Source organism: Manis javanica, chromosome 4 (genome assembly GCF_040802235.1).
Source record: "Manis javanica isolate MJ-LG chromosome 4, MJ_LKY, whole genome shotgun sequence".
Classification (NCBI taxonomy): Eukaryota; Metazoa; Chordata; class Mammalia; order Pholidota; family Manidae; genus Manis; species Manis javanica.
The window spans coordinates 134,333,314-134,351,222 of record NC_133159.1 but is presented as its reverse complement, the minus strand read 5'-3'; the positions used below and the strand labels follow the sequence as shown (position 1 = coordinate 134,351,222).

General features: G+C 40.6%; 1 protein-coding gene across 5 annotated transcripts in view; it reads right to left on the bottom strand.

The window, feature by feature from the left end:
• Nucleotides 1-66: 66 nt before the first annotated feature.
• SMYD4 (SET and MYND domain containing 4) overlaps nucleotides 67-17,909 on the bottom strand; it is a 36,323-nt gene continuing 18,480 nt past the window's right edge. For 4 of the 5 annotated variants that reach the window (XM_017651615.3, XM_037022770.2, XM_017651619.3 and 1 more), the window contains 7 exons: nucleotides 15,788-16,922; nucleotides 6,111-6,293; nucleotides 5,488-5,690; nucleotides 4,175-4,307; nucleotides 3,232-3,348; nucleotides 2,903-3,026; nucleotides 67-1,771 (listed from right to left, as the gene is read on the bottom strand). In XM_017651615.3, coding sequence (XP_017507104.1) covers nucleotides 1,618-1,771; nucleotides 2,903-3,026; nucleotides 3,232-3,348; nucleotides 4,175-4,307; nucleotides 5,488-5,690; nucleotides 6,111-6,293; nucleotides 15,788-16,922 — 2,049 coding nt within the window. In that variant the 3' untranslated portion in view covers nucleotides 67-1,617. The remainder of the gene's footprint in view (nucleotides 1,772-2,902; nucleotides 3,027-3,231; nucleotides 3,349-4,174; nucleotides 4,308-5,487; nucleotides 5,691-6,110; nucleotides 6,294-15,787; nucleotides 16,923-17,909) is intronic. The other variant, XM_017651616.3, reaches the window with a different exon arrangement.

The following is a 17,909-nucleotide window of genomic DNA, read 5'->3' as shown; positions in this document are numbered from 1 at the left end:
CAGATATTCCCTGTCAAGTTAATGTTAACTGACAAGAAAGGATAACACACAGACAGTTAAGGGAAGTAATTTGTAACTTCAGGAAATAGTCTTTATTTTATAAAGTATTTAAAGAAAGTTCTCAAGTACACATAAAATGGGACCTGAAATTTAAAAATTCTAAATATATTCTTTTTAAGGAAATGTGCCTATTTTATAAAGTACAACAGGACCTTTTTTAGGAACATGAAACACACCCAAGTGTTTGGAACAGAGAAACTATGGAATTGTCCACCAAACACCTATCAGAAAAACCTTGCTGGCCACTGCCTTGCTACAGTGAGCTCGTGGGAAGGAGGATAAAAGAGACTGCTTCCCTGCATTCTAATGCTTGAGTGCGAACCGTGTGCCAAACACTTGGCTTCCTGGAAAGTCACTGCCAGGCATCTTCAGGGCTCTTCATTTCCTGATTATAATGCAGTGGCAACCTAAGGGCACTTCTTGCCCATGGCCAGGGTGGGCAAGCTCTCCAAGCAGCGTGGACCCAGCATTCCTTTCCACTCACTCATTTGAACCACCTGGTCATCAGTGGTGATAGAGCAGCCGGGGTTCAGACCCAGAGAATCTCCCAGCATTCTGTGCACGATGGCGTCTACACTACAGCCACAAATCCAGGCAAAAGAGAGCTGTTATTCCTACCCTCTGTCTCTTATGTCTGAAACCACAAGCAGCAAGGCCTATACACTCAGCATCTGAAATTTCTTCCCCCTTTTCAGTACTTGTACAGTCACTATTTTACTGGCCAGCTTGGGGATTTCTGGTAGAAAAAGTAGTTTTTTCAGGCTTGCTAATAGACAGAACTCAGAAAGGAGGCACATGTGTTATAAAGCCCTGGCTATAGGCTTGATTTTATTAGTGTTTGGACAGTGAATCTGCCAAGAGTACAGAATAAAAGGCAGAAGATAAGGACTGGAAAACTGATGGAAAATCAATTTAGAGTTGCCATCTCAGGAAGAAGTGACCCAACAACAGAATGGCCCCATATTTCTCTTTTCACAATTTACACTCCACTAGTTTTAACAAAAGATTCAAAAGGAAAGCTAGATACCATAACAAAAGCTAGATACCATAAATGAAACTGTCTCTAGAGGTAAGCAGCCTCACGGATTTCTTACTTTATAATTATTTTTTAATTACAATGCAACTACTAAGAGTTTGGCTCCCAATGGAATGGTACACAAATTTTCATTACTACTAGAAACCACAGGAATGTTCCAGGGAAACAGGCTATCATCATTTAGTGAGATGGAGTCTCAAAACCCCAGGCTAACATCCAGATGCCTGCAGATAAGCTAAAATCCTTTCAAAGGACTGAGGCTCTCCAGATATTAGTTTTAAGACTTTTTTGGGAACTGGGAGTTTTTATCGCAGAAAAGTTAACTATTTCAAGAAACATACATCAAAATAGGTGAGTGTCTCTCCAACTGGAATGCTTTCCAAGCCCTCCCTGCCCCTCATACACTAGGTATGACACTAGGCAACTCTTGTTATTTCCTGGCAACATCTCAGCAGCAGCAGCAGAACCTCTCTGACTCATTCACATAGGCTTCTTTCCTGTGGGGCAGTGCCCTTGGGAACCTACACTGAAGGCCCCATAGGGACAGGCGGCAAGGCCAGTAAATAGGACTTCATCTTCTGTAGTTCCTGGATCTCGTCACTCCAGGGGTCACAGTGCACCAACAGAACCTTCTCTGCCTTTTGTATTGTGTTCAGAGCTTCAGACACTGCAAACCTGAACCAAAGGAGGTAAGAGGAGTGACTCCACTTATTCATTCAAGCACTCACTCACTGAGGGCCTACTCACACCCTATGAAGAATACAAAGGTATATGAGATCATTTTTGTCCTCAAGGATATTACAATCCAGAAGGGCAGAGAAGACATTTTCACAAACATACTGCAAGGCAGAGTTTGAGAACATAGTTATGAAAAAAAAGTATAAAGATTCTAGGTGCCTGAGAAACAGGCAAATCTCCAAGCATTAATCTGGTATTTATCCCAAAGTTTACTCAGGAGCCTTTACTGTAGGGTAACTAAGCCCACCTCTGACCTAAAGCTGTGGCCCTTTTCTTCCTCTCTAACCAAATGTGCTGCCCCTGTCTCTTCGGTATCATGGCCACCCACAACTCATCATCTTAGGATCAATCACCAGATACTTATACTTTCTCAAACCAATGTGCACCAATGGCAGCTTTATCAAGGCTGGAGATATTCCACCTAGAAATACCAAAATGAGCGCTTCCTAGTGATCTCAGGTACAAAAGTAGATGAGGCATTAACTCATCAATCCTACTGTTCTTTCCTTTTAACCTTTACAGCAGGGTTTCTCACCCTTGACACTATTAACCTTGTGGGCCAGATTATTTTCTGCTGTGGGGGACTGTCCTCTGACCTGCAGGACAGTTAGCAGCATCTCTGGCCTCTACCCCTGTCATGACAATCAGAATGTCTCCAGACATTGCCCCTTAGGAGGCAAAATGACTCCTAGTTGGAAACAACTGCTTTAACAGGAACAGGACCAGGGAGCAGGAAAGGCCCCTGGAGTGGAGGATGAGCATGCCAAGGGAGGTGTGAGTAGCAGGGAAGGACTGCTCCCACGGTGGGTGGTGCGGCTGCTTGGCAAATTCTGCCTAGGAAACTCCCTTAGAGCTAAGAGCTTTCCCCCTACTGCTCAGGAAGAAATGCTAAAGCTTCCAGTTAGTCAGCAAAACAGAAGGAAAGGATCTCTCCTAAAGGGGAAATACTGAAGTTTCAACATGTTTTTTAAAAGCACCATAAAAAACAAGTAATATACAAAAGCACCCAAGAAAAGGCAGAACAGTATGTGGCGCAGTGTAGTGTCAGGAAACAAGAGAAAGACTTACCCATTAAAAAATATTTGGGCCAGTTTGAAGAGCTCATGGCCCATTTCAATACTGGATGGCCCATGGCGAACCTCAACCACTCGGAGGCTCCTCTGTAGATGGGTAGCTGACTCCTGCCAGTTCCCTGCAAAAAAAGGAAAAATCTGGTTCCAGAAAAGAGCCACAAGCAACTGTAGATGAACATTTTCAGGGTGAGAAAAGCTAAATGGAAGGGACAGCAGCTTCAATTAAAAGGCAAAGAGTTAACCAACCAGATGAGGCTAAGGCCATGAACAAACACACAAGGCAAACTTATCAGTTGGAGCAGAAAGTGAAGAGACGAGCCATACCTAAGGCAGCGTAGGCCTGGGCCAGGTCATCCTCGATTTCTCCTAGCATGCTGTGTTCTGCGGACAGGAAGCTCTCAGCATCTTGCTGGTACCCCAACAACAGCTCAATGGACTGCTCTGTCAAGTCAAAGGAAAAGGGCCTCTTACAGATACAAACTCAGACCTGGAAATGAGAACCCAACCCTTAAATTCTATATTGGCTGCGCTGAATGTGGAAACTGCACTTTGTCTCCCTGGGCTTTGCCCAGCCTATAATGTTTGTTCCAATAAAGCTGTTCTTTCATGTTTTCTCTTTCAATAGAAAAAGGTGCTAGATGAGGCCTCCCCACACTTTGGGTTTCCAACTTCAGTGTGAAGTGGAATGACTACATTCCATTTATGGTCATTATTTCTCTTGTTCAGAAATCTAAGCTAAAGGTCAACTTTCATAAAGCAGAGTAAATAAACCCCCAAGACGTCAAGCTCTGAGGCAAGAGTTTTCAAGGGTAAGAGGAATTCCACAGCTCCCTCTCTGAAAATAGCAGGATACTTAAATCCATTGGGAGCATGCCCAACTGTCTCTAGAAGACAGAGATGAGGTTCTGATGACCAGAGAACCATCTCTCTAGGGAATTAGGTCATTAGGCCCTGGACTTAAAATCAGCGACACTGAACTTCTAGATATGCACAAGGGTCATAGATGTCAGAGATAACCCATTAATTGTTATGGGGTACTTAAACTTAGCTATCTGATGCATCAAGGACAACAGCTTAAACCACCTGGCCCTGTTTCAAGGACACCACACAAACAGCTGGTGAGGGTTTGTTCTCACTGGCCTACACAGCCATCTTGTGGCTGGCATGGGGATAATTCAATCATCACTGGGTATCCTTGAGTCTAAGGTGATCTCAGAATGAATAAAAGGGAAGGGGCTGGAGGACCAGAGCAGGGAGCCAGTCTCACCTAGTTTACCATCTCTGAGAAGCTTCTGGGCCTTCCCAACTTGCTGCCGAAGGTCCTGTAACCGGGAGACTAGGTGATCCCTGCTGACTGATTCTGAACAGGATGTGTTGTCACAGCTCAGCACAGCATCTCCCTGTGAAAGTCAGTTTTGTCTTTATTCCTATACCAGAGCTGGTTAGCGACACTGCATGTGCGTACACTATGGGAGGCTCCATAGCTTCTGACTTTATGGGGGAAGGGACCCTGGAACTAAAGTACCAGGACCAAAGCCTGACTGAATTTGGTTTGACAGCTCAACTCCATCGAAAGCAGTATCCCATCCCACCCTGAGATGGTTTTTTGCAACCCAGATTAAACTGGTATAGTCCACAATTGCTTTCCATCTCTATAGCTCCTCTCTTACTTCTTTTTGGGGCCAGAAGTTAGGATGACAGACACATTCCTAGTGGTTATAGAAAAGTCATAAGAAAACCAATAGGAAGAGGTGCTGGGCAGGCCTCCTCACGTCTGACCTTGGGTTTGTAAACTTCCCAACACAACCAGCTCTACATTCCACTTACGCGTCCCCTAGGAATACTTGCATCCTCTGGCAGAAGAGAAAATCTCTGAGGTGGACATTTGCTGTTTCTTAGATGTCAGTATCAATGCCCTCATTTGGCCATAACGGCAACCTGGTTTCTCCTGAGGATCCTCTCCCACCCTTCCACAGTCAGTGCCGGCAGCTCAGGGGGTGGGCACATGGCTCAGAACCTGCCCATTCCCCTGGCCTAGTGGCTATGTGATTCTGATCCTCCTCCAGCCACAGGTATTGGGTCAATAAAAAGCAATACAAGTTTTTGTACAGACTGCTGTTTGAACAGCTATGTTGTTATCCTCCTGTACCCAGAGGACATGAAGCTGGAGCTTCTGGCAGCCTTCTGCCACCACAAGAGGGAAGTATGTCTGAGGACAGGGCTAACAGAGAAAACGGAGCTGAGGGAGGCAGAGAGAAAAACTGGGTCTTGGTGACATGATCTGAGCCCCAGGAACAAGCTGTTTCTGAAGTACCCCTATCCTGGGATCTTTTAGTGATTTACTTGAGTAAATAAATTCCCATTCTATTTTTCCCTCCTTAAAAACCAGTTTTCATGAGACTTTCTGTTATTTGAAGGTGAAAGATCACTCAGTCTAACCTTCCTCTGGGTTCCTGTGGAGGGGTAATAATCCACGAATGGGGAAGAAGGGCTGAAAGGAAAGAGAAACGCCTGCTTTCAGCACTATCAGCCCCGGTGCTTCCCCCTTAAGATTAATGGCTTTTGGGCTGGATAACTGACCTGGAAAAGTAGAGACGAGAAGGGAGGAGAGAGATTCACCTGCATCGGCGCTCGACAATGGTTACAACAGAATGCTTCCCACCTGGGCCCCGGAGCGGTTCTGCACTTCTCAGTTTGACAAGCTGCACAGCTGCAGTCGAAGAAATACTGCGACCGCAGCCGCTGTTGCCTTTCAGCAACACCCATCCTGCTCTCATGAGGCCCTGCAGAGAGACCACACTTGGCCAGTATTTAAAGCACTTAAACTTCAGCTCAGCAGAGGGTCTGGCCAATTATTCAACATGTGACAGGTACCTTGACTCAAACATCTGTGGAACTAGATGGGGAAATAAGCTTCCAAGTGCTGGGGACAGGAAGAAAACGAAGCCCCAATGTTGTTCCTAGTCCATTTTCAGATTGGAAAGTTTGTGGGCCTAAGCAGTGAGATACATGCTAGTTTAGGCACAGCAGGGGCTGATCAGGAGGGGATCAGGGGGCCTTTTGTTTGGCCTAAGTATGCCCTGCCTCTTCCAGGAGACAAACACTGGGCAGGTGAAGGCACCTGCCTATGGGCTGGCTCATTCTAATTCACCCTGTTATTTTCTGCTGGGGAAGGCCGGACTGCAGGGAGGAGGCTGGCTCACCATAGCAGTGGAGGATCTCTTGCCCTTTTCCAATGTGTTGTGATGCCCGGATGGTGGCAACAGTGCTAATGAAGGACATGCTGGTATTGGGGCTGCAGGAATGGTTCAGGAGGCTGACAACAGGGAAGATGCCTGTGGCAAGACGGGCCTGCCTGCTGTGTGTAATGGTGCTCTCTTTAGATCCTGGAAGTGCAAGAGGAAAGAGGAAAAATGTGTCAGAACATCAGTCCTGGCCTCACTACCCATTCCTCAGAAGATGAGATGGGCAACTGGGCCTGAAGCCCATTTGAGTCATAGCTCCACAGCCGGATCCAATATGAATCAGATGGAACGTGACTCACAGCAAACTCTGGTGCCTCCCACCCGCCGGAAGCAAAGCCAATGAACACACCAAAAGTCCACCAGAATCCTGGGACCTAACCGTTGTGTCTCAATACCACAAAAAACCCAAAGATTAGAATTTATTTAAAAAAAAGGAATTATCAGTGAGGCACTTTCTAGATAGTTTAATAACTGTTTATGAGGACATAGAAACCAGAGTACCTGTTGATGTAAAGGTACCCCCCCTAAGACTTCATAGCCTAAGTTCTTTTGTTTAACTGATCTTCAATTGGTGTTGGGGAGGAAGAAATTTCCTCAACCCTTCTAAGTTCTTCTCACTGGTCTAAGAATTAAATTGACATGAAACAGATTGACAGGAGAAAAAAATAAAATCGAATTATGTATATGCAGGGAAGCCACAGACAGGAGTCCCAAAGACCCTTCAGGGAGAGTGAGGTTTATCTGTCATCCTGAACCAAGGAGAAGAGGGTAGGGGGCCTGAGATTTCAAAGGAAAAGGACAGCAATTCACAGATATATGAAAACAGTAAATGTTTGGTAAACAAAACACTTTACGGACCAAAAGAAATAATGGAGAAATGTTAACAAACTTATCCACATCCCTCCCTGTCTAGCACCCCTAGTTTACTTTATAATACAGCTATCTATGGTGATAGTACTTCTCCTGGAGCAGTTTCTCCTAAATTCTTTTTATGCAGTTGGTGGGGGGTCGGGGGAGGTCAAAATACTTTCCTGAGTCTTTCAGACCAAGATGGTTTTTCAGTTCAAATGATCTGCAAGTCACAGTGGCACATCTTGGGGAGGTGTGCCCTTGGTCCCTACACTGGCTGATAAAACAAGTAACCTAACTACTATTCCAAATCAAACAGGCTTATAATATATTTTTAAAAAATCAATAGTCCTGTGCTCACCTGTTCATTCTGCCCTTTATCCCAACTTTATAGAAAATCAGTTAGCAGTTCTCATTGAAAAAAACCCCTCTGGACTAGCTCTCTTCAAGACAGTCTCATGTCCTGAACAATCTCTTCTTTGAAACACAATTAACCAGTAATTGTGTTTGAACTACATGATTGAAAATTAGGAAGGAGGAAGAAAAGGCCCTGTAAGCAGTGAGGCTATTTCTGCACGAAAGCTCACTATACTTGTAATGTGAGTTCTTTGTACTTTCAGGGAGGCCTGCTTGCTCTTATTTTAGCCATAGTTATAATTGGCTTAGTTATTCAGTTTCTCAGCCCACAACACTCCATCAACAGAACTAACAGAGGCAGGTTTTCTGACAATGGCAAAAGAGACAGGTGACAGACTGGAGGAGGTGGAAAACTTATACAAGAACACCACCCTCCAAGGAAACAAGAACAGTAGCACTACTCAAGTTTTACTACGACTGTTATATTTCACTTAACCAGAGATTCCTAGGTTGACAGCATCCCAGCATGGGTTTTTGTAACAGCCACACGTAACCCAGTGAGGTAGGGCAGGGAGATGGGACAAGCATCACGATTGATTCCTCCTGCCTACGATGAAAAATGCCTACATATAAACAGTATAGTAAGAACAGGAGGGACTCCATCTTAAGGATAGTATTCCATTTTAAAAACCAGGAAGTAGGAGGTCAGATTCCTAACACACTTTCTGGTAATCATCCAACAACCCATCCCATCCTAAGGCAGGGTGGGCAGTACTAAATGATACATTCCTGGTGATTGAGGGCCACCACTATCTTGGAGAAGAACAGGATCAATAAAGTCCTTGTGTTAAGTTAATCTTACAGAATATCTAAAGAACTATGGATAATGACATAATGTCTCTCACGGGAGACAGACATCATGAGACCACATGTCAGGCCTATATCCACTCCCCCTTTTACCCCATTCTTGAAATCCTTAAAAGACACAAATCCTAAGCTTTAAGCGTGCCCCCTCTCTGTGGTTACCTGCACTCCCCTTTCTTCAAGTGGGTACTCTGCCTTAAATAAAGCCTTCTTGCTGCTCAACATACTGCATTTTGTCTCTGCTCTTCCAATGGTAAGTATCTTTGTTACTTTGCTCTTTCATTCAATTTTCTAGACTTAAGCACTTTTTTCTCTTTCTGTTCTACTTCAGAAATGTAGGGGAGGGCTGAGATCTCTAATTTGGGCTTGAAGTTCCCACTGCCTGGGTGACCTGGATAGGACTGCAGCTGTACGATCATGGTCTTTAGTAGTCTGCCCGAAAATCTCCTTTCTTTGCTTTGGGAAATTCTCAGAACATAATCTCACTCCATCCAGTGCTCTGTGGCTTCCCCACATCTTGAGATGGTAGGGGCTTAGTTCCCACGCTGTGCAGATCCCAGTGGACACTGGATGCCAGGTGATCCTGGTTCCAGGAGTTAGCAAGGGATTTGCTCGACGCCTAGCAGGAGTTCAATGAGCTTCCCTTTCCTCCCCTTGTTCTTTGCTCTCTCCTGCCTGTATGGCTGCTGTTTGCTGCTACTCTTGCTTTAATGAATTTCTTCCTTACCTGCACTCGTCTGACCTGTTTGTGAATTCTTTCTCCATCAGAGTCAAGAACTGTCCCCCACCCACTGCCACCATCCAGGCTGAAGTTTCACCTAGTGTGCAGGGAGAGAACTCCCCAGATGCAGCTGCTTACCAACATCAGGAGTATGAACACTACAGATAACCTTGGCATCCAGAAAGGCTTAAAGTGTTTTCAGCTGCCTTGCTTTAAACATGAAGAAATTTTATTTCTAACAAAACTGATTCAAATATTAAATATATTGGTACTGAACAGGAACTTTCAGTTTTCTGGAAAACCATCAGATAATTGTGGTATCACTGTATATGCCAGGAATCTCAATACACCAATCACCAAAGAAACAAGGCTGTCTAGGTACAAATGTAATGAATAAAGAAAAAGTCATGAACCATCATGTGAAATGTTCTAGAAAGGAAAACATTAAATATAGGAATAATGTTGTCTCTCTGCAGACAATTCTATTATCTGTTGCTATGGAGGACAGGAATAGAACAAGTAAATAAAATTCACAGGGAATCCAAATGACTTAATTTTAGCCAACAATTCTACAGATTGGATTGAAATCTTTCATCAGAGCTTCTCCTAAATACTTAATGGATTTTAGTTTCCCCTCCTTTCCCCCATCCTTGTTCAATGCTTACCTTCTGGTATATGTGCTAATGAGCAGTGAAAATGCTAAAAGGTAGGCAGGAGGAAGGAGCAGTATAGGGCACGAACAGTTTGTAGTCTGATAATCAGCTTCTGCATAATTAAAAGTTGACTTGCATTCCCAGCTACTGATAACTGGCAACCTATTTGAGAACAGTTGCTAAAACTGTCCCAGGAAAAAAATGATCACAATACAATGAGTAATGCCAGCTTCATGAATTATTTATAAATTATCCTCTAACAGAGCAGGCCTAGGAACTGAGTAGGGTATTAATGTCAGAGTTGAGTCCCTCTAATTATTTCTAAAAAATTAAGTATTGATTTTTAAAAATCATTCAATATTTTGCATTAGGCATCTATTAGTAGAGATAAAAAATGAGAATATGTATGTACCTTATCAACCAAACCTAGTATGTGACATTTTGTGCTTAAAAACAAAACAAACAAATAAGAGGGAGTGATTACTTTACCAAAAACAGCTCAGTAATATCCCTACTGCGTTTAAAATGGGATTCAAGTACAGAAAAAAAGATTCAATCACAGTATTTCCAGACTATACCTATTCAGGTAGATACTTTACAACACAAGAAATTTGTGTGTATACCAACTAATCAAGGACCCAAACTGAACGCAGATTCCCTGGTTGCTAAGAGTGAAAGCAAAGGGCAGTAAATTGATCTGAACCTACACAGAACTTCATTGAGCCCTGTTATGAATCCAGATACATCACGAATGTACCATTCCCACTGACACAGAACCACACATTCCAAGGTCTAGAATATCATCAGTGGCCAGTTCTGTCCCTTAAGATAAGTACCAAAGAGAGGTTTATAAGAAACTGATTAAATAGGATTTATGCAAAGATAATAACATACATTTTCATAGGTTTTTATCAAAGTCTATCCTAGTTAACACTTAAATCCTTCTTCTGTCTACTAATGAAACAGCTGCTAATGAAATTCAATGAGAACACTAAATTGGGAGGTGTTGGAACCCCAAAGAAATAATAAAAAGGGATATAACAAGATTAGAAATATGAGCAGACTAAAACAAAATTAGATTGAATTCAAAAATGAAAGTGAACATTGCTGGTGGGAGTATAACTGGTATAACTTTCCTGGAGGGCAATTTTGCATTCTTCAGTGCCTTAAGCATGTTCATATAAAAAAAGTTCATATCATTTGAATTATTATTACTTAAAAAACTAATTAAAATTACAAAAGGAATACATAGTAGGCAGAAAAAAATTTAAAAACTGAAAATTATAGAGAAAATAAGTAATCTATAATCCACATTTTGGTGCATTTTCTTGCAGTCTTTTTTTTAGCCTTACGTATAGAATTTTTCATGGCAACATGGTGTACATGGTGATTTTTAAGTTACTTTTTTTCACTTAACATATCATAGCCATTTCTTTACACCTTAACCTAAAGTGCATATTAAAAAAACCCCTCAAACTAATAAGGCAACTCTGCTGATAGGTAAAAAAATGGTATCTTGTTTTAATTACTAGAGATTAGACATGAACATCTTTATTACTACTTTGATAAAGTGCTTGCTTATGTCTATTTTTAATTTATTGATATAATTTATTTACCATAAACATCTATTTTAAGTGTAGTAATTCAATGATATTTTAGGAAATCTATGCAGTTGTGCAACCATTATCACGATCCAGTTTCATCACTATGCACATTTTTAAAAGTTGATTTTAAGAGTTGTACAGTTGCTAGGAATGTTTTCTCATTCTGTCATTCACATTTTAATTTTTGTTTATGTTTTTTTTTGGGGGGAGATGGTGGTGGTGTTAAAACAATGACTTCATTTGCTTACAATGCTGTGTGTCAGCAACCTTGCCCAGCTCAGTTTAACACTGTTCTGCTGGATTTGCCTGGGATTCCTCTTATGATTGCCTTCATCTGGCACATGGTCTTTTCTCCTTAAGGAGGCTAACACAGGCTTGTTCACATGGCCACACCATCATTCCAAGAAGGGGACAATGGAAGCTACAATGTCTCTTAAGGCTTAGACTCAAAAGTTACATACTATCACTTACACTGCATTCCATTGGTCCAAGCAAGTCACAGGGCTGGCCCAGATTCAAGGACTGGGAGATACACTCTACCTCTTGATGGGAGAAAAACCAATGTCAAGTTGCAAAGGGACAAACCTACAGGGATGGGAGAAACTGGTAGGGTCATCTTTGCAAATAATCTTCCCAGAGGCCTGGAGGTCCATCCATTCATCATTCGTATGAGAACAAGTACTGAGACACACACACAGCTTAAGTAACTTCACCAATTTCCTGTTGAGAGTTAGTGGTTGAGTTAAATGGGCACTTGGGTTTGCTGCCCCCCCCCCCAAGTCCAGTGTTTTCATTCCTTCAGATCTCTTTACTGATTATAGTGTTTTTGATATTTGATATTTAGGCTAAATCTAGATCTCTTTCATTACCTAAATTTGGTATTGTATGCTTTCAAAACTTTTTCTCATCCTTAGACTATATAAATGTTTATTAAATTTTTTCTAGATATTTTATGGTTTAATCCTCTCATATTGAGCTTTTTAATGATTTGAAGAAAGAATCTACTAGTTGGGGGGTGGTTATCATATCAGTACCATACTGTTTTTAATTATTGCAGCTTACTGCTTATATGAAATCTGATAGAACCAAGCCCTTTCAGGACTCTTAAAAAAAAAAGCTGGCCATTCTCACCCACTTATTTAAGATGAAATTTAGAATCACTGTCAAATTCCAAGAAAAATCCAATTGTGATTTTGAAACTGCATTAGACCAATATGGTTAATGGGGGGAAACCACCATTTTTACAGTTTTCAGTCTCAGAATATGGTCCGTCTCCCTTGCATTTCTGGAGGAAACCCTACTTGATCATATATTATTAATTTCTTTAATAAATTTTCTGATGTGATATGGCAGTGATTTATTAAGGGTTTTTACATCTATATTCACAAGGGAGACTGATATATAGTTTTTATTCTTAGCTTTGTAGTATGAGTGGGAAAGGGTTTTAGGTTCCCTTATGCCCTGGAACACTTCATACTGTATAAAAACAATCTGTTTTTTGAAAGACATTTTTTTCCCTTTATTTTTAAAAAATGTGGCTACATATGTTCCTTAAAAATTTTAAAGAGATCAACACAGAGAAGAGTGGATCTGGCTTGTTTTTATGGAAATATTTTGATAATTTTTTCAATTTCTTCCAGAGTCACTGGATTCTTGAAATTTTCCTCCTGGGAAATTTTAGGCAATTTATATTTTCTAGAAAGTTGTCTAGTTAGTATTTTCAAATTCAATAGTCTAAAATTGTATTAAGTATATGCTTAAAATTTAAAAATGAATTTATATTAGTAGCTATATCCCCTTTACTGTTCCTAATTTTTTTTTTCTCTAAATTTCTTATTTAGATTTGCCATATCTTTGTCTATATCAGGAGCCTGTAAACTGTAGCGTGTGGGGCAAATCCTGCCTGCTGCCTGTTTTTACAGGGACTGTGGCCTAAGAACTGTTTTTATATTTTTTAATGGATTAAAAAAAAAAAGCTCATGATGTGAAAAATTATAAGAAATGCAAATTTCAGTGTCCATAATAAAATTATATTGGAACCTGTGTCAATGGGTTCATGGAATGGCTTCCATTCCACTGGAATCATACTCATTCATTTGTATATTGTCAGTGGCTGCTTTTGTGTTGAAAGCGCAGAGTTCAGTAGTTCCAAGACAGACTGTTATGGCCTGCAAAACCTAGAATATTTACTATTTGGCCCTTTATAGAAAAAGTTTGCAGAGCCCTGGTCTATAGGACACTGGCTTTGATAGATACATCTACTGAACCCCCTAGTTTGTTAGTTATCTTGGTGTCGAGATCCTTATTTTTAATGTACTTGATCAAAGTCAAAGTGGTATATTAAAGTTTCTCACAACTGGAGTTTTTGCCAGCTTCTCCCTGTATACACTTAGCCATTTTTGGTTTATAGACACAATCTCTATGTTTCGGAGAGCTATGATTGATGATATATTTTAGTGTGGATAGTCTTCTTTATAAAAATCAAATGTCTTCTTTTTACCACATATCTTGAATTCTGTTTCACATTAATATGAATATCCTGATATGCTTGTGATTCCTGACATGTCTTGCCTAAACGCTTCGTTATTTTGTTATAGGTGTCACTTTTGTAGAGAATATAGTTGGATGTTAATTTTTCTGACCATTCTAAAAGATATGTTTAATAGACTTTAGCCCATTTACAATAACTATTATAGACTCACTTTTATCACCTTTCTATCTTTTGCTCTGTGAACTTTTTTTTTAATGATTTTTCCCTACAAAGTTGGGAAAGGTACGATCCATTTTGAACTAGAATAATATTACCACTATGTGAATTAGTGTTTCTAACTTAAAAATACATATGTTCAAAGAAGAAAGTCACCCATATTTCCACTTTCAGAATTAATCAGTGTTAATTAAGATTTTGGTATTTTTGCTTCTACTGTTTTATTTCTATGTATATATTTTGAAAGCATCATATTAATGAGAATAAGTTATGCACAAAATAGTAGATATTACTTACAGATAAAGCCAAAGTGTCCAAAGCTCTTTCCATCACTCTGGGTAGCTATCTATTTATCTAGTCTTTACTAACCACAGAAAATACAGATATTCCTGGCTATACATACTCTTACTATCTAAAAATTTACTTCAACAGTTTGTGAAAAATTTTACCCAAAACTCTCTATACAAATAAAAAGTTGACTGTAATGAAATGTCATGCATATGGAACAAAAACATTTAGGCTAAGATTCTTTGTAAAGGAAAGGCTAATGGAGGAAAGTGGATGGAAAAAAACTCGTCCATAAGGCTCTGCCATTCTGCCTCAGAGATCAGCCTGCTATTGTTTACTGGATAATAGTTTCCACAGTGTGTAAGTATGTATGTATTTGAAATACAGTTGATACATAATATTATATTAGTTTCAGGAGTACAACATAGTGATTTGACAATTATGTCCGCTAGGAAATGCTCACCATGGTAAATGTAGTTAACATGTGTCACTTATGTTAACACAGGACTGTTGACTATATCCACTATGCTGTACTTCTCATCCCCCAGACTCATTTATAATGGAAGTTTGTACCTCTTTATCCCCTTCACCTATTCCATAGTTTCTAACTCTACTGACATTTATACCTTTTTTGTATATTCTTTTAAGAATTTTAGGGGCAAGAACACAATAGAATCAAGAGTTGGTAACTTTCTGTCATTATAACCTGGAAGGCCTATATACTATTTTTTGTATTTGGAAAAACAAAACAAAATGAAAATAATATTTTTTAAAATGTCAGTGATTGTACCCAAAGGAAAACATGATTCCGGAAAAACACTGAACAGATGTATTTTAAAAGGGAACAATGGCTCAAAGAAGCAAAAGAAGGCAGGGAAGAAAACAGAGACCAGCCTGCAACGTGATTTCATAGTATCATGGGATGAAGCCAGTGCTATTTTGGACATTCCAAGTGCTTTATGATGCAGAAGACTGTCTTCCCCAAAAACACCTTTAGGGATATGCCTATACACCATATAACTTGGCCACTGAATTAAAATTGAAGATAAAATATACAAACAAAATTCGAGATTACCTAATATGAGATCAAAAGAGCTAAGCATGCATAGCTTAGTAAAGTCACATTTCATATTCATCTGTCTATAAATTCCAGATTTAGTTAATACTAATTCCTCCCCTCAACAGTTAGAGAATTGAGAAAAATAGAACCAACAAATTGAATAGAAAAACATTATCTGCTAAAAATGAAGACTACAATAGAAATACTAGAAACATAATTTCTTTTCTAATAATAATATCTGTTGTCAGTATAGTCATATTAGATGTCACTCATGATGCTGGGCACATCCAACCTCCCCATCTCCCCATCTACCTTAAATAGCCTTATCTGTATAGGATCTGGTTCAGGCAGGCAGGCCTAGGCTGTTCTGTGTCTAGAGGTGGTCCCTAGATTGTTGGCCACCTGACTAAAGGGTGGCCCACAAATAGGCTGGCCAACAGCTCACTGTAGTGTTGTGTGGAAGTTCTTTCTCCCTAAATGTTAGCCACATCAAGAACACTATTATAAGGCAGGAAAAAAGCTCCCCTCTTACCTGTCTGCTGAATGGCAGTTATTGCCTGAGCATTACACTGTAGCTGTAACATGTGTTTCAACATGGCCACTCCCCAAACAGTCAGCTCTGGACACCAGGTGGGAGCCACTGCTGCTTTCGGCATAAAGGACTCAGCTGCTTCGAGCTGTCTGCACAGTGCGGAGATGCTCAGAGCACAGAGGAATTTGTACTCTGGGCTGTGGTTTTCAGTATGGGGCAAGAGGTTGAGGACAGCATAATAGTTACTTTCATACTTTCCGTTAACATCACAACCAGGAATTGGGGTCTCAACTGTTTTGCCATTTTGCTCCCTCTTCTCTTCCAGGTCATAACTGAGTGTTTGCACCAGATTCTTGCTGTCAGGTGAACAGATGTCCTTGTTACTAATCTCACCATAAAGCTTCCTTATAACTTTGCCAACATCCTCAAATCTAGCCAAAAGAGTTGTCCTCAGGGCAGTGTGGCAAAAGACACCCAGTGTGAGAAGCAGCCCCCCTAAAGAACACTCGATATTATGGTAGAGATTCCAGGCCTGCTGCTTGCATTCTGGGCTGCAATACTTGGCATGGCTGCATCCATCACAGGGCACTGTGGCCAACGTGTGCTTCAAACAGCGGTGACAGTAGAGGTCGCTATTGGTAACTCTTGTATCCCACTTGCTCTCTAGGCCTTGATGTAGTGGGGGCATTTCTCCAGGGTTAAGGACGCTCACAAAAGCATCCTCCTTCACCAGAAGCTCTCCTGGGAGAATATCTTTTGTGGCAATCAGATAGCGGCCTTTTAAAGGGTCTGTGCATAAACTGACAGATGAAGATGCACTAGAAATGTGTTCATTCTCTTCCTTTAGGCCCATATCCTCAAAGGCCATGGTTAGAGCTGGCAAGGTTTCTGTGAGATTCTTCTTTTCCTGTACCTTCATTTTCAGATGACAAATGTTTCTGTGCAGAATATGAAATTGGGAAGCTGCTAGGGTTGGTTTGGCAGCCAAGTTACTTTCAAGATCCCTGATGGTCTGGACTGCCTCCTGCAGTCTCCCTAGGATCACCAGACATTCCGTCTTACGCAACATCATCTTGGGTTGCAGTCTTTCTGGATACCCATGCATCTGTGCTCTGATGATGTCTTTAAGACATGCCTGAAAACAGAAAGGAAATCCCAAAATGAATCTTGGTTCCCTACTCTTTGATATCTACTGAAAATCTTAAATCTACAGGGAAGCTGAGGATTATTAAAAACAGAGCAGCTATAACCACATGCTTATTTCTTTAAATCATATTCTGTGATCTTTTCATTGATGAGTTGAGGATGCTGTGTTTAATTCTTATTAAATATTCCTATTTTTAAGGAAAAAAGGTCTTACAGAAAGAAAAAGTACAGCATGGTGATTAAGAGGGCAGACTTGGAAGCCAAACAGACAGACCTGCATTCCAACACTGACAGCCTCTTACTAGCTGTATGGTCTTGTGCAAGTGATTTCTCAGTGTCTCATTTTTCTCATTTGAAAAATGGGGATAATACCATCTCACAGGGTTGTTTTGTTTGTTTATTTATTTATTATTTTTTATTAAGGTATCATTGATATACACTTATGAAAGTTTCACAAGAAAAACAATGTGGTTACTACATTCACCCTTATTATCGAGTCCCCCCCATACCCCATTTGCAGTCACTGTCCATCAGTGTAGCAAGATGCCAGAGTCCCTACTTGTCTTCTCTGTGCTACCCTGTCTTCCCTGTGACCCCACACACACCATGTGCACTAATCATGATACCCCACAATCCCCTTCTCCCTCTCTCCCCACCCACCCTCCCTCACCCCTCCCCTTTGGTAACCACTTATCCCTTCTTGGAGTACTCACAGGGTTGTTTTAAGGTTGAAATAAGTTAATATATCTGAAGCGCTGAAGAGTACCTGGAATATGTATTTAATGTATGGTAGTCATTGCTATAAGAAGGGAAATAGGAAGAACCAATGTAGGGAAGTTACAAAGGATTAAATGTTTCAAAAGTTCTTCTCATCATTACCCTCAGTCAAGAAAGTCCAGGATTTTCTTGCTTAGGACCTATAGTTAGATTCTTGCTCTTCTCTTTTAGGTAAGTGTGAACTTGTGGCTGTTCAAAC